The following is a 13,147-nucleotide window of genomic DNA, read 5'->3' as shown; positions in this document are numbered from 1 at the left end:
TGCCATTTCCTTCTCCAATGCAGGAAAGTGAAAGTGAAGTCGCTCAGTCATGTCTGACTCTTAGCGACCTCATGGACTGCAGCCTACCAGGCTCCTCTGTCCATGGGATTTTCCAGGCAAGAGTACTGGAGTGGGGTGCCATTGCCTTCTCTGACACTGATCTTAGGGTTTAGCAAAAGGCGGCAAGGAACAAATGGGAAAAATCAGAGGAATCAGAAACATGCAAGAGGGGGGCTATTAGCAAACTGGATGATCAGAAGACTTTTGCAAATTTTAGCTAAAGAGTAGGGAAAAGGCTGTACTAACGTTTAAGAAAAAAACCTAATCCACTAAGAAAGCTGTCTAAAAATAGACTTCAGACTTCCTTTTGTCTAGTATTAGGTGTTAGTTGCAGCATACAGCATTGAATTCCTCATGGATGGAGAAGTCACTAATAACATGCTAAATTCAATCCAAATGCCATGTAAGTAAAGCTGGAAATAATATTCTGACCAAACTGTATATCAAGCTGCAGTGACTAACTTCTTTGTCACACCCCAAGAGTTATGGTTTTGGTCACACAAAAACATTTTAAAAAGCAGCCTTAAGCCAAACATGACTTGGAATTCTAGCTCTGATTGATCCAAGACAAAGGGGAAAGATAAAACATGGGATCAAATTCTTTTCCTAAAATCAAAAATACATATATATACACACACACACACATATGTACATATATTGAAAAAAAATACCTTGTTGAGGATAGGTTTTGTTGACAAGACATCATATATGGTTGCAAATGAGATATTCTAAAACACAAAAATAGTTATATTTAGTACATTAAATGCAGATGTTGGCAGCTTTATCCACACAAATGGGTCATTAGACCAAGATATTCTTCAATCAACCTCCCCTAACCCCCATGAAAGAATTTCCCTTGGGTCACTGTTCAGGTGATGATTCTAATATAGCATGCTTGCTTGCTTTCTCTTCCTTCCTTCTTGGATTCCTGAGATTCAACTCCACAGAGTGGTGTCCACCATTAACAAGGGAAAAGTACAGCGAAATTTTGCTCTTTATGTTAAAAACTCAGTGGAAACTGTCCAGAGACAATGACTGTTAGGAGGTTTATAAATTCTTAAAGGCCAATGAAAAATGTTAGAATGGAGATAATCTTTAGTAGTCACCATTTCTCTATATGACACTGGGAATGTACCTCTTGGGTTGTCTGGTTCAGACACATCTTCGCAGGTGTTCTGCGATCATCAAGGAAGAAGGGATTTTTCCATCGGTCATAATTTGTTTGTACCACATACCATCTACCGTGCTTGGGGTCGAGTCTAGATACAAAGAGAGATTTCTCCTAGGCTTCACACCTTAAATCCACACATGTCTGTCTATGCTTTAGTTTCTGCTTGTTTTGCTTGAGCAAATGTACTTACTCATATATATCCAGAGACTGTTTTCTGTCTCGTGTAATCACACAACCCTCCCCAGACTGGTTGCCTCCCAGGATAAAGTATGCTGGGGCCAATATCTTGGTTTTGGTCAATATATTCTTGGTTTCTTCATAACTACAAAGAAACATTTAGAACAAAGGAAAAACTTTTAGTTGACCTGAAATGGAAATTTTTAGCTGTGGAAACTAAGGGAAAACATCTGAGGAACATGTTTTTCTAAAAAGAATAGTGAACAATGGCTCAGGGAGAAAACAGTCCTTCGCTCCTCACAGTGAAACAGTGACATCAAACGTGAAGGACAAACGAAATGATCATCATCTACCCTTACAGTCTATATACCTTTCACTCAACAACAGAACTAGGGAAAATAATATAAATTATTTTATTACTTGAAAATCAGAGCTATCAAAAATGGAAATGGATTTTCAAAGAAGACTACTAAATCGTATGCCCTGGAAATCAAGACTAATGCCCATTTATTTTAGGTCATTTGCATGGTAGTACTGGCTAAAGGCAGTTTTGCTACTACCAGATTTATGTAGCAGCACAGAATATAACTTCTAGGTTAACAGGTATTACAATTTAAATGAAGATTTTGTTACACAAAATTCTTTTTTGTATGGGTGGGGGATTGTTTGCATACCAAGAAAACTTCATAGATGCCCTTCACAGATACACTGCTGCTGCTGCTAAGGTGCTGCAGTCGTGTCCGACTCTGTGCGACCCCATAGACGGCAGCCCACCAGGCTCCTCCATCCCTGGGATTCTCCAGGCAAGAATACTGGAGTGGGTTGCCATTCCCTTCTCCAATGCATGCATGCATGCTAAGTCGCTTCAGTCGTGTCCGACTCTGTACGACCCTATGGACAGCAGTCCACCAGGCTCCTCTGTCCACAGGATTCTCTAGGCAAGAATGCTGGAGTAGGTTGCCATTTTTTCTTGCTATAAACACACACACACACACACATAAACATGCAGAATTCCATGTTAGTGTCAAAGGTTCACCTAAGAAATTCTGAAATAGTTTCTCAATGGAAGATAAAGCTCAGAAGTATTTTAATATTAGTACTTTAAGAGAAACTACTTTAAAAGGTTCATGTACCATGATGCAAAGATGGTTTCAACATCCACAAACTAATCAACTTTATACACCCATTAAGCAATGAAGGATAGATGAATGGATGAAGAAGTTGTGGTACATACATACAATGGAATATTACTCAGCCATAAAAAAGAATGAATTTGAGTCAGTTATAGTGAAGTGGATGAACCCAGAGCCTGTTACACAGAGTGAAGTACATCAGAGAAAAACAAATACTGTATATTAACACACATGTGGCAGAGAGATGGCACTGATGAACCCATCTGCAGGGAGGGAGGGAGATAGACACAGAGCATGAACCTGTGGACACAGTGAGGGGAGGACAAAGTGTGACATGCAGAAAGTAGCATCGACATATACACACTGCCACCTGCAAAGTGGAAGCTGGGGAGAAGCTGCCGTGTAACAGCGAGCCCGGTGTGGTGCTCTCTGACGACTTAGGTGGGGGGAGGAGAGGGAGGTTCAAGAGGGAGATGATACATGTATAATGAAGGCTGAACTGCATTGTCATATGGCAGAAAAAAACTATAAAGCAATTCCAATTAAAGAATAAAAAAATAAAAGATAAAAATATGATCTTAACAGATGCATTTGACAAAATTCAACATCTCAAAACAGTGTGTGCAGAGGGAACATACCTTAACATAATTAAGGGCCATATAAGAGAAGCTCACCATTAACATTATACTCAATAGTGAAAAGTTAAAAGTTTTTCCTCTAAGATTAGGAACAAGACAAACTTGTCCACTCTCACCATTTTTATTCAATATAGTATTGGTAGTATTAGCCAGAATAATCAGGCAAGAAAAAGAAATAAAAGGTATCCAAATCAGAAAGGAAGAAGTGAAATTGTCACTATTTGCAGATGATATAATACTATAATACTCTCCACGAAAAAAACTTTTAGGAATAATAAATTCAGTAAAGTTTCAGGACATGAAATCAGTATACAACAATCAGTTGTGGTTCCATACACTAGTAACATGATCAGAAAGAGAAATTAAGAAAATCGTCCCATTTGCAATCACATCCAAAAGAATAAAATACACGGGAATAAATTTAACCAATGCGTGAAAAACCTGTACACTGAAAACTATAAGACACTGATGAAAGAAGCAGAAGATGCAAAAAACCAAAGATATTCCATGGTCATGGATTGGAAGAATTAATGTTAAAATGTCCATACTACCCCAAAGAAATCTACACAGATTCACTGCAACCTCTCTTAAATTCTAAAGGCATTTTTCACAGAAATAGAACAAACAATCATAAAATCTGTATGGAATAACAAAGGCCATGAATAGCCAAAGCAATCTTGAAAAAGAAGAACATCTATATTTCAAACTGTATTACAAAGCCACAGTAATCAAAACCATGCTGCTGGCATAAAAAAACGATCAGTGAAAGAGAATAAACAGCCCATAATTTATGAAAAAGGAACCAGGAATACACACTGGGGAAGAACAATCTCTTCAAAAGATGGTATATGGGAAACTGGACAGCTACATGCAAAGGGATGAAACCAAACCACTGTCTCACACCATACACAAAAATAAAAATGCATTAAAGATTTAAACCTTAAGACCTGAAATCATAAAACTCTTAAAAGAAAAACAGGTAATAACGCTCCTTGACACGACGGCAATAAGTTCTAGATCTGACACACAGACAAAGGTAACAAAGACAAAAATAAACAAGTAGGACAATGTCAAACTAAAAAACTTCTACACAACAGATAAAACCTTCAACAAAATGAAAAGGCAACCTACTGAACTGGATAAAATATCTGTAACTCATACATCCGATAAGGATTTAATATCCAAAGTATATATAGAACTGACACAACTCAATAGCAAAAAACAGACAATCTGATTAAAAAACGGACAGAGGGTCTGAACAGACATTTTTCCAAAGATGAGATACAGGTGGCTAACAGGTGCATGAGAAGGTGGGAAATGCAAACCAAAGCAAGGATAAGGATCATCTCACACCTGTCAGACTGGCTATTATCAAAAAGACAAGAGATAAGTGTTGGCCAAGAAGTGGAGAAAAGGGAACCCTGTGACATTTGGTGGAATGTAAATTGGTGCAGTCACTACGGAACCACCAGTATGGAGGTTCCTCAAAAAACTAAAATTACCACACAACCCGGCAATCCCACTTCTAAGTAATGATCTGAGGACATGAAAACACTAACTCTAAAAGATATTCGCACCCCCATATTAACTGCAGCATTATTTACCATAAGCCAAGTTATGGAAACAACCTAAGGAAGGATGAATGGATAAAGAAAATGCGGTATATATACAATAGAATATTATTTAACCATAAAAAAGAATGAAATCTTGCCATTTGTGACAACATGGATGGGCCTTGAGAGCATTTTGCTAAATTAAATAAAGACAAATACCATGTGATCACACTTAGAAGTAGAATCTACAACAAAACATTTTAAAATTCACAGGTATAGAGAACAACCTGGTGGCTGACAGAGGTGGGGCAGGGTGGTGAGAGGTGGGTGAAGGGGATCAAAAGGTACAAAATTCCAGGATAAAATCAGTCCTGAGGGTGCCATGTACATCACAGTGACTACAGTTAATAATACTGTACCGCATATTTGAAAGTTTCATAGAGAATAAACCTAAAAATTTTTCATCACAAGGAAAAAAATCGTAACTGTGTGGTGACAGATGTTAACTAGACTTATTGTGATCATTATGCCATATATACAAATATCTAAACATTTTGTAGCATGCTTCTTATACTAATATGTCAATTATACCTCAAGGAAAAATATAAAAATAAAAAATCTGATAATAAAGCAACTAAACAGATTACCTTGTGCTATTTTCTAGAACTGATCTAATGATAAACCCTACCCACTGGGCATCTTTCTTTCCCAAAATCCATTCCATGACACCTGGAAGAGATAAAACACACACAGTGTCACAGGACCTAGAAGAGATTAAACTATTAAGCAGAAACCACAGCCTAGCCTTCTTAAAACAGCTATGAAATTCCCATTTCATTTAAGAGCTCTCTACTTACCCATAAAACCACCATCTATACTGAAGCGTTCATTGAGCGTAACACTAAACAGTCCCTGAAAAGAAAACAAAGCCGTGAGGTCAGAAACCTCCACCATCCTATTTAAGCCCTCTCACTGTGCTCTTTTGTTTTTTTTTAAATTTATTTTCTTTTTTTTCTTTTTTTTTTTTCTTTTAGACCCCATGGACTGTAGCCTACCAGGCTCCTCCGTCCATGGGATTTACCAGGCAAGAATACTGGAGTGGGTTGCCATTTCCTTCTCCAGAGACTGTGCTCTTTTGTATACTGTTATATCAGGGCCTAGACTGGGGACTTCAGGGTGTGGGGGGAGAGAAAAAAAAATCAAGGCATGATACTACTTTTTAGAAGTTCAAAGCATGTTTCACATCTAGTGTGTGAGATAAGTAGATAGATGTTATTGGCCACACTTTTCCAACAAGGAAATTGAAGTGCAAGGACTTAATGACTAACTTGCCTGAGGGCCAGAGCCATGGCCAGATTCCAAGGTTTACACTCAGCCCTAGTGACCCAACCATGGGCTTTATGTCCAAAAAAGGCTCAGAAATCTTCGCTTCCTCCTACTCTTCTCTACCTCATGAGCTAAAGGTAACAAGAAGTACAATGGGACGACCTGGGGCTTCATATTCTTTTCAGGTTCTCACTTTCTTAGACTCCATCATTCACACAGAGCTACCTGTAAAATCTGGTAACAACAGATTCCTTACTGGTTTGAATCCTGTTAACATGCCCACGTAGCCAGCAAAGGTTGTTGCCCTGAAGAGAGTTTTATTGTTCCTCTGGAAGTCCAAATTCACTGTTAAAGGTTTTAGTTCCTCAGTTATGACCCAAGTATCATTATTTATATTCCACCTACAAAAGACAAATTTCAGTGACATTTAATAACAGTGACAATAAGGATGAGTATGAAGACTATGGTCAAGTATTATGCTGTGCTGTGTGCTGTGCTTAGTCGCGCAGTCGTATCTGACTCTTTGTGACCCCATGGACTGTAGCCCGCCAGGCTCCTCTGTCCAGGGGAATTCTCCAGGCAAGAATACTGGAGTGGGTTGCTATGCCTTCTTCCAGCAGATCTTCCCAATCCAGGGATCAAACCCAGGTCTCCCACACTGCAGGTTGATTCTTTACTATCTGAGCCACCTGGGAAGCCTGGTCAGATATTACAGCAGGTGCTTTATCGACCCAATCCCCAATGATCAATATTCATAAGGATTTTCCAATATAGGTAAGTTTTATCTTCCATTTTCCATGATAATACTGAGGATCAGAGAAGTTAAGTAACTCCCCTAACATGACACAGCCTATAAATAGCAAATCCCAGATAATATTTAGGTCTCCAATTACAAAGCACTGTCATATTTTTTTTTCTGGAAGGTAAAGAAGACACATGAAATAGAATGCTATTCTTGTACTCTCAACTGAATAGGAGCATGCTTAATCTGGTCTCAAAACTAAAAAATCTAGGGTCTTCCTTTCTGGTCATATTCTGGGAATGACTTGGTACTTAACTTTGTCATCAATGTAATACTACCTGCTCTTCTTAGGGACTGAGACATACCACATTGTTTTGTTTTGTTTTTTTACTTACCCAAGAAATACTCCAAAATCCAAGTTTCGCCCATGTAGTAGATGACCTAAATTGAAAGCAAGCAGAAGAGACGTGTAACAGCAATTATGACAGGACGATTGGTTCTAAACGAAAGCTGGACACTTAATTTTGGTTAAGTAATATTCCTGACTATTCAATTAAACAGTAAGAATTAAGTAGCACCTAACATCACAAGCCTTAACAAGATGAAAAGGCTGTCCCTGTCACACTGGCCAGATTCCCCCTCGGTACCTGAGAGCACAGGGCTCCAGGTAAGACTAGAAGATGGGGAAAGATCAGCGGCCATGGTTTCACCATGACACTGTCCTCCTCAGACAAAGCTATCTCGGCCTCACCTAATGTGACTTACCAACACACTTCCCTTCAGGGATTGTCACCTACAGCTGTACCCAGAGTATAGGTCAAAAAATAACAGTGAATCAGGGTACATCACCCTGGGCCTTGTAATCTAAGGACTTGTCAGGAAAAATATGGAAAAGTGAAGTTGGTCTACACAGGATCCATTGGCCCGAAAATGATGGGAGAAACTCTGTTCTGCCCCTGTGAGTACTTAGATCAAATCACAAATAGGGGTATAAGTAGCCTATGAGGGAAAGAAAGAATGTTTTCAGTCCTGAAACAATTTGTGCAAGAGGTCTGCATGCCTAAATTAAACTTTAATAGCTGTTACAGTGATTTAAAAATAAGAACAGTTTTCAATTCACTTTCCAAAAAAAAAAAAAATCAAGATCTATAAAACCCTATGCAACATGCACATAAATGCATAGCAAGTCTGTATTTTAAAAGTTCTGATTTCATTTATTTCAAGATTTTTCTTCTATTTTGTGCTTTGCACCACCTACCCTCCCCCAGCACACATTCATTTACCTTCTTTGTCTTCTGTTATTATTGAAGTACAAATGGTAAAAAATTCATAGAAAATATTGAATAAAATAATCTCTCCTATGAGAAAAAAAAGGAAATTTTCTGGTCAATATGCAGAATCGTGACATTGTCAGGAAAATTCTTTTTTAAGAAAATGTGTAACTATCGTCATCATGTGAGTTTTTGCTTGGGCAAACGTTAAGTGTCTGCAGATAATCTGAGTGAGCCTGTATGGCTGGTGGGGCAGGGGTCTCTCCCTCTGTCAAAGGCAATGTGGGAATTCACTGAGGAAAGGATAGCCTTTTTAGTCAACAGTAATGTCAATTGGAAAGAACTTGAACTTTGATCCCTAACCCATACCATATGCATGTTAATTCGAGATACACCATGGGCCTATCTGTAAAAAGTAAACAAAAGTCATAGAGAAGAAAACACGTAAGAATTATGTTTTGGGGGTAGGCAAATATCACTTATGTTAGTCGCTTAGTCATGTCTGACTCTTTGTGACCCAATGGATTAGATCCCGCCAGACTCCTCTGTCTGTGGAATTCTCCAGGCAAGAATACTGGAATGGGTAGCTTATCCCTTCTCCAGGGGATCTTCCCAACCCAGGGATCAAACCCAGGTCTTGAGCATTGCAGGCAGATTCTTTACCAGCTGAGTCACAAGGGAAGCCCAAGAATACTGGAGTGGATAGCCCATCTCTTCTCCAGCAGATCTTCCCAACCCAGGAATTGAACCAACCGGGGTCTCCTGCATTGCAGGCAGATTCTTTACCTACTGAAACTATGGCTCAGCTGGTAAAGAATCTACCTGCAATGTAGGAGACCTGAGTTCGATCCCTGGGTTGGGAAGATCCCCTGGAAAAGGGAAAAGCTACCCACTCCAGTATTCCAGCCTAGAGAATTTCATGGACTGTATAGTCCATGGGGTCAAAAAGAGTCGGAAACACTGAGCGACTTTCACTTTCACTTTCTTTACCAACTGAGCTATCAGGAAAGCCCCAATTAAACCATAAGAGTGAATATAACACACTCAACAAAATGCCCAAATAAAAGAGAGTGACACTATCACATGGAGAATCAGCAAGTGGAAAAAAGGCTTGTATCAATACTATGCTAACTGTCAATGGTCAAAATCACTTTGAAAAACTGGTTGGCAGAGACTCCAAGACTAAATACTCAGCTAACCTATAACCCAGGTCATATCCCAGAGAAATACGTGTACATGCCCATCAAAAAACATGAACAAGAATGTTCGTAACTCAAATGTGGAAATGACAAATATCCTAGTCGTACAATAGCCTACTGCCTATAATGGTATGTGCAAGAAACCAGACAACAGCTCATATTGTTTGGCTCTATTTGTACGACGTTTAAGGGGCAAAACTAACCTAAGGTGAAGTCCAAATAGTGGTTACCAAGAAGTTCAGAATCATGCAGAATGGAGCAGGCTGGATTGCTGTAATTTGTTTCTGTATCTTGTTCTGAGTTGTGATTAAATGCACGTATGCATGGGGAGTGCCGGGTGGTGCAGTGGTAAAGAGTCTACCTGCCAATGCAGGAGATGTGGGTTTGATCTCTGGGTTAGGAAGCTCCCCTGGAGTAGGAAATGGCAACCCATTCCAGTATTCTTACCTGGAAAATGCCAGGGACAGAGGAGCCTGGCAGGCTACAGTTGGACATGACTGAGACACACACACTCCTGGATTTTAAAAATTCTATTGATCTGTATTCCTAAGATCTATGTACTTCACTGTATGCATTAACATACCCCAATAAAAAATTGGGGGTACTTTAATAAACTTTGTAAAACTGCAGTGAACTTTACCTAAAGGGATTTCAGTTACAGCTGCAATCCCCTTCATTTCCTCCTCGAAAGGGCCAGGGAAGTTGCCAAGCAGACCAGGCTGAAAAACAAATACATTAACAATCATTCAACCTGAACTGTAGCTTTGAGATTTGGTTCTTTTACATATACTCTGTACTAGCCATTGTTGCCACAACAGGTGATCAAAGCTTATTTTTTTTGCCTAAGGGGTTAAAACCTGTGTTTTTAAAAATTAATTAATTAATTTTTGGCTTTGCTGGGTCTTCCTTGCTGCGCTCGGGCTTTTCTCTAGCTGTGGCAAGCAGGGCTACTCTCTAGGTGCCGTGCGAGGGTTTCTCCTTGCAGTGGCTTCTCTTGTTGTGCAGCATGGACTCTAGGTGCGAGGGCTAGAGTAGTAGTTGGAGCAGCAGGTGGAGTAGCAGTTGGAGCGGTAGCTGGAGCAGCAGGTGGAGCAGATGGAGCAGCAGACGGAACAGGAGCTGGAGCAGCAGGTGGAGCAGATGGAGCAGCAGACGGAGCAGCAGACGGAGCAGGAGATGGAGTAGTAGTTGCAGTAGTTGTGGCCTGCAGGCTTAGCTGCCCCATGTTCATCCACAAACCATGTCTTTTATAAATACATTAAAAAGCAACTAATTGCTGAAATTTACCACGCTATTTTATGTCTTGTAGTATTACCAAGGGCCAGAATTTTAAGTCCCTCTGAGGTTTTAACAGTAGTCTGAAATAAAAGCAAATTTGTCCAAGTTCCTTAGACAAGGCTGTCAAATTACGCCTTTAAATAAGTATAGAGCCTTTGCCGAAACGTGTGTATATTTGGCTGTGTGTGTCTTTAACATTTATTGTAGGAAATAATATTTCTTACCAACTTTTGATCCACTAAGTGTATAATTTTTCCACTTGGCACAAATGCATTTACTATATTCTTCATGGAATTCACTATAACTTTCAGCTGAAAAATAAATTTAAAGATTGATTAGAGACATAAGGAAGTGTTGACATTTAACATTAATCTTCATATAGAAAAGTATTTGAAGACCATTTTAGAAAAGGCTTGTAATTAATGTACATCCATGTTTACTAAATGATTAGCCCTGTTTTGTAAATCACAGTAATCATAATTGTCATCATGTCACACTGATCTGTATACCTAAGATCTGTGCACTTTACTGTATGTATACCATACCCCAATAAAAATTTTCTGAAAGCCTATAATCTGTATTTTAATCAAGAATCACACAATGAATTACAGAAGGTTTTATTTCAACTGTGTGCAATGAATATATATATTAATAAAAAAAACTGAATGCTTTTTAAGTGTTAAAAAAGATTAATTTTGGTGTAACAAAAAAAAAGATATAGATTTTTGACTTATCTATATGTAGCTAAATAAGAGAGTACTATTTAAAAACATATGTAAACAAGACATATCTTTAACATGATACACGATTAACTTTAGATGATAATATATGATGTGAGATAAAGAAACAAAGGCAGAGGCTAGTAAAAATCCAGAAGCTACAGAAAAATGACATCCTCTTTTCTCTACTATCATTTATTATAAATGGCAGAGAACCATGGAAAGCAGATTCTTAAAATACGTGGTACAAAGTATCATGATGTGTTCTTTTAAATACAATTATATTCAGTCAAGTCAGAAATAAAAGATTTAAGAATCACACCCTACCGCTGGTGCTTTGACCACCATCAATTCATGCCATCTTTTGTACGGTGGTAAATCGAGATTTATGGTGTACCATGGAACTGGACCCCTGTAACTGCAATGAGAGGTGTATCATCTTCAAATGTTTAAAAGCAGTTTCCTCATGATGGTTAGATAGTTACATCATTATAGGTATGTTAGAGACATATTCTTAATAACAACAGAGAAGTTGGTACTCAAACCAAAATTTGCAAAAAAGCTCATTTTCCACTCAGCACTTCTGTCCTGGGTCATTTATTCAATGCCATTTTAGAAACCCTAAAATGGAATTACAGCATTATAGAAAGGTTAACACATAATGGTGATAGGTAAAATAATCAATTTTGGCTCAATAGCTGTATGTAACCTGAGTATCACTGCTAGAAAATATATACCTTTTTTTTCCATCCTAAATCTCTACGAAGATTTAGTCTAGGCTCTGGGGACTTCTCCATTTGGTTTCCCAGTCTCAGAATTCCCTCTTAGATAGTCTCAACACTGTTGTCAAATCATTGACTCTAGAGCTGGCTTCAGTAAGGTCACTTTTAAGCCCCCAGAATGGCAACATAATATATGAGCTTCCCACCACTGACTTCAAGAACCTTCACTACTGACTCAGCCATGCTACTCTTCCTACTATGCTGCTGCTGCTAAGTTCCTTCAGTCATGTCCGACTCTGTGCAGCCCCATAGACGGCAGCCCACCAGGCTCCACATGCCCGGGATTCTCCAGGCAAGAACACTGGAGTGGGTTGCCATTTCCTTCTCCAATGCACGAAAGTGAAAAGTGAAAGTCAGCCCACCAGGCTCCTCCGTCCATGGGATTTTCCAGGCATCCTACTATACGTCCTCTCTTCTCCGTTTTTTTTTTTTGCTATGCTGTAGGAACTAAAAAGCCTCTTGATGAAAATGAAAGTGGAGAGTGAAAAAGTTGGCTTAAAGCTCAACATTCAGAAAACGAAGATCATGGCATCCGGTCCCATCACTTCATGGGAAATAAATGGGGAAACAGTGGAAACAGTGTCAGACTTTATTTTTGGGGGCTCCAAAATCACTGCAGATGGTGACTGCAGCCATGAAATTAAAAGACGCTTACTCCTTGGAAGCAAAGTTATGACCAACCTAGATAGCATATTGAAAAGCAGAGACATTACTTTGCCAACAAAGGTTCGTCTAGTCAAGACTATTGTTTTTCCTGTGGTCATGTATGGATGTGAGAGTTGGACCGTGAAGAAGGCTGAGCGCCGAAGAATTGATGCTTTTCAACTGTGGTGTTGGAGAAGACTCTCGAGAGTCCCTTGGACTGCAAGGAGATCCAACCAGTCCATTCTGAAGGAGATCAGCCCTGGGATTTCTTTGGAAGGAATGATGCTAAAGCTGAAACTCCAGTACTTTGGCCACCTCATGTGAAGAGTTGACTCACTGGAAAAGACTGTGATGCTGGGAGGGATTAGGGGCAGGAGGAGAAGGGGATGACAGAGGATGAGACGGCTGGATGGCATCACTGACTCGATGGACGTTGAGTCTGAGTGAACTCCG

The 13,147-nt window shown here is 39.2% G+C and overlaps 1 protein-coding gene across 1 annotated transcript in view; it reads right to left on the bottom strand.

The window, feature by feature from the left end:
* The window catches only part of ASAH1 (N-acylsphingosine amidohydrolase (acid ceramidase) 1), a 31,353-nt gene that overhangs the window by 991 nt on the left and 17,215 nt on the right, over positions 1 to 13,147 (bottom strand). Inside the window, exons 3-13 of the mRNA XM_010858361.1 lie at positions 11,595 to 11,685; positions 10,773 to 10,859; positions 9,911 to 9,989; positions 8,084 to 8,158; positions 7,196 to 7,241; positions 6,315 to 6,459; positions 5,590 to 5,644; positions 5,380 to 5,461; positions 1,422 to 1,553; positions 1,196 to 1,319; positions 732 to 788 (exon numbers count right to left, since the gene is read on the bottom strand). Coding sequence (XP_010856663.1) covers positions 732 to 788; positions 1,196 to 1,319; positions 1,422 to 1,553; positions 5,380 to 5,461; positions 5,590 to 5,644; positions 6,315 to 6,459; positions 7,196 to 7,241; positions 8,084 to 8,158; positions 9,911 to 9,989; positions 10,773 to 10,859; positions 11,595 to 11,685 — 973 coding nt within the window. The remainder of the gene's footprint in view (positions 1 to 731; positions 789 to 1,195; positions 1,320 to 1,421; positions 1,554 to 5,379; positions 5,462 to 5,589; positions 5,645 to 6,314; positions 6,460 to 7,195; positions 7,242 to 8,083; positions 8,159 to 9,910; positions 9,990 to 10,772; positions 10,860 to 11,594; positions 11,686 to 13,147) is intronic.

Source organism: Bison bison, unplaced genomic scaffold (genome assembly GCF_000754665.1).
Source record: "Bison bison bison isolate TAMUID 2011002044 unplaced genomic scaffold, Bison_UMD1.0 scf7180017864386, whole genome shotgun sequence".
Classification (NCBI taxonomy): Eukaryota; Metazoa; Chordata; class Mammalia; order Artiodactyla; family Bovidae; genus Bison; species Bison bison.
The sequence above is the reverse complement of the archived record's forward strand: the minus strand, read 5'-3'. Positions and strand labels throughout refer to the sequence as shown.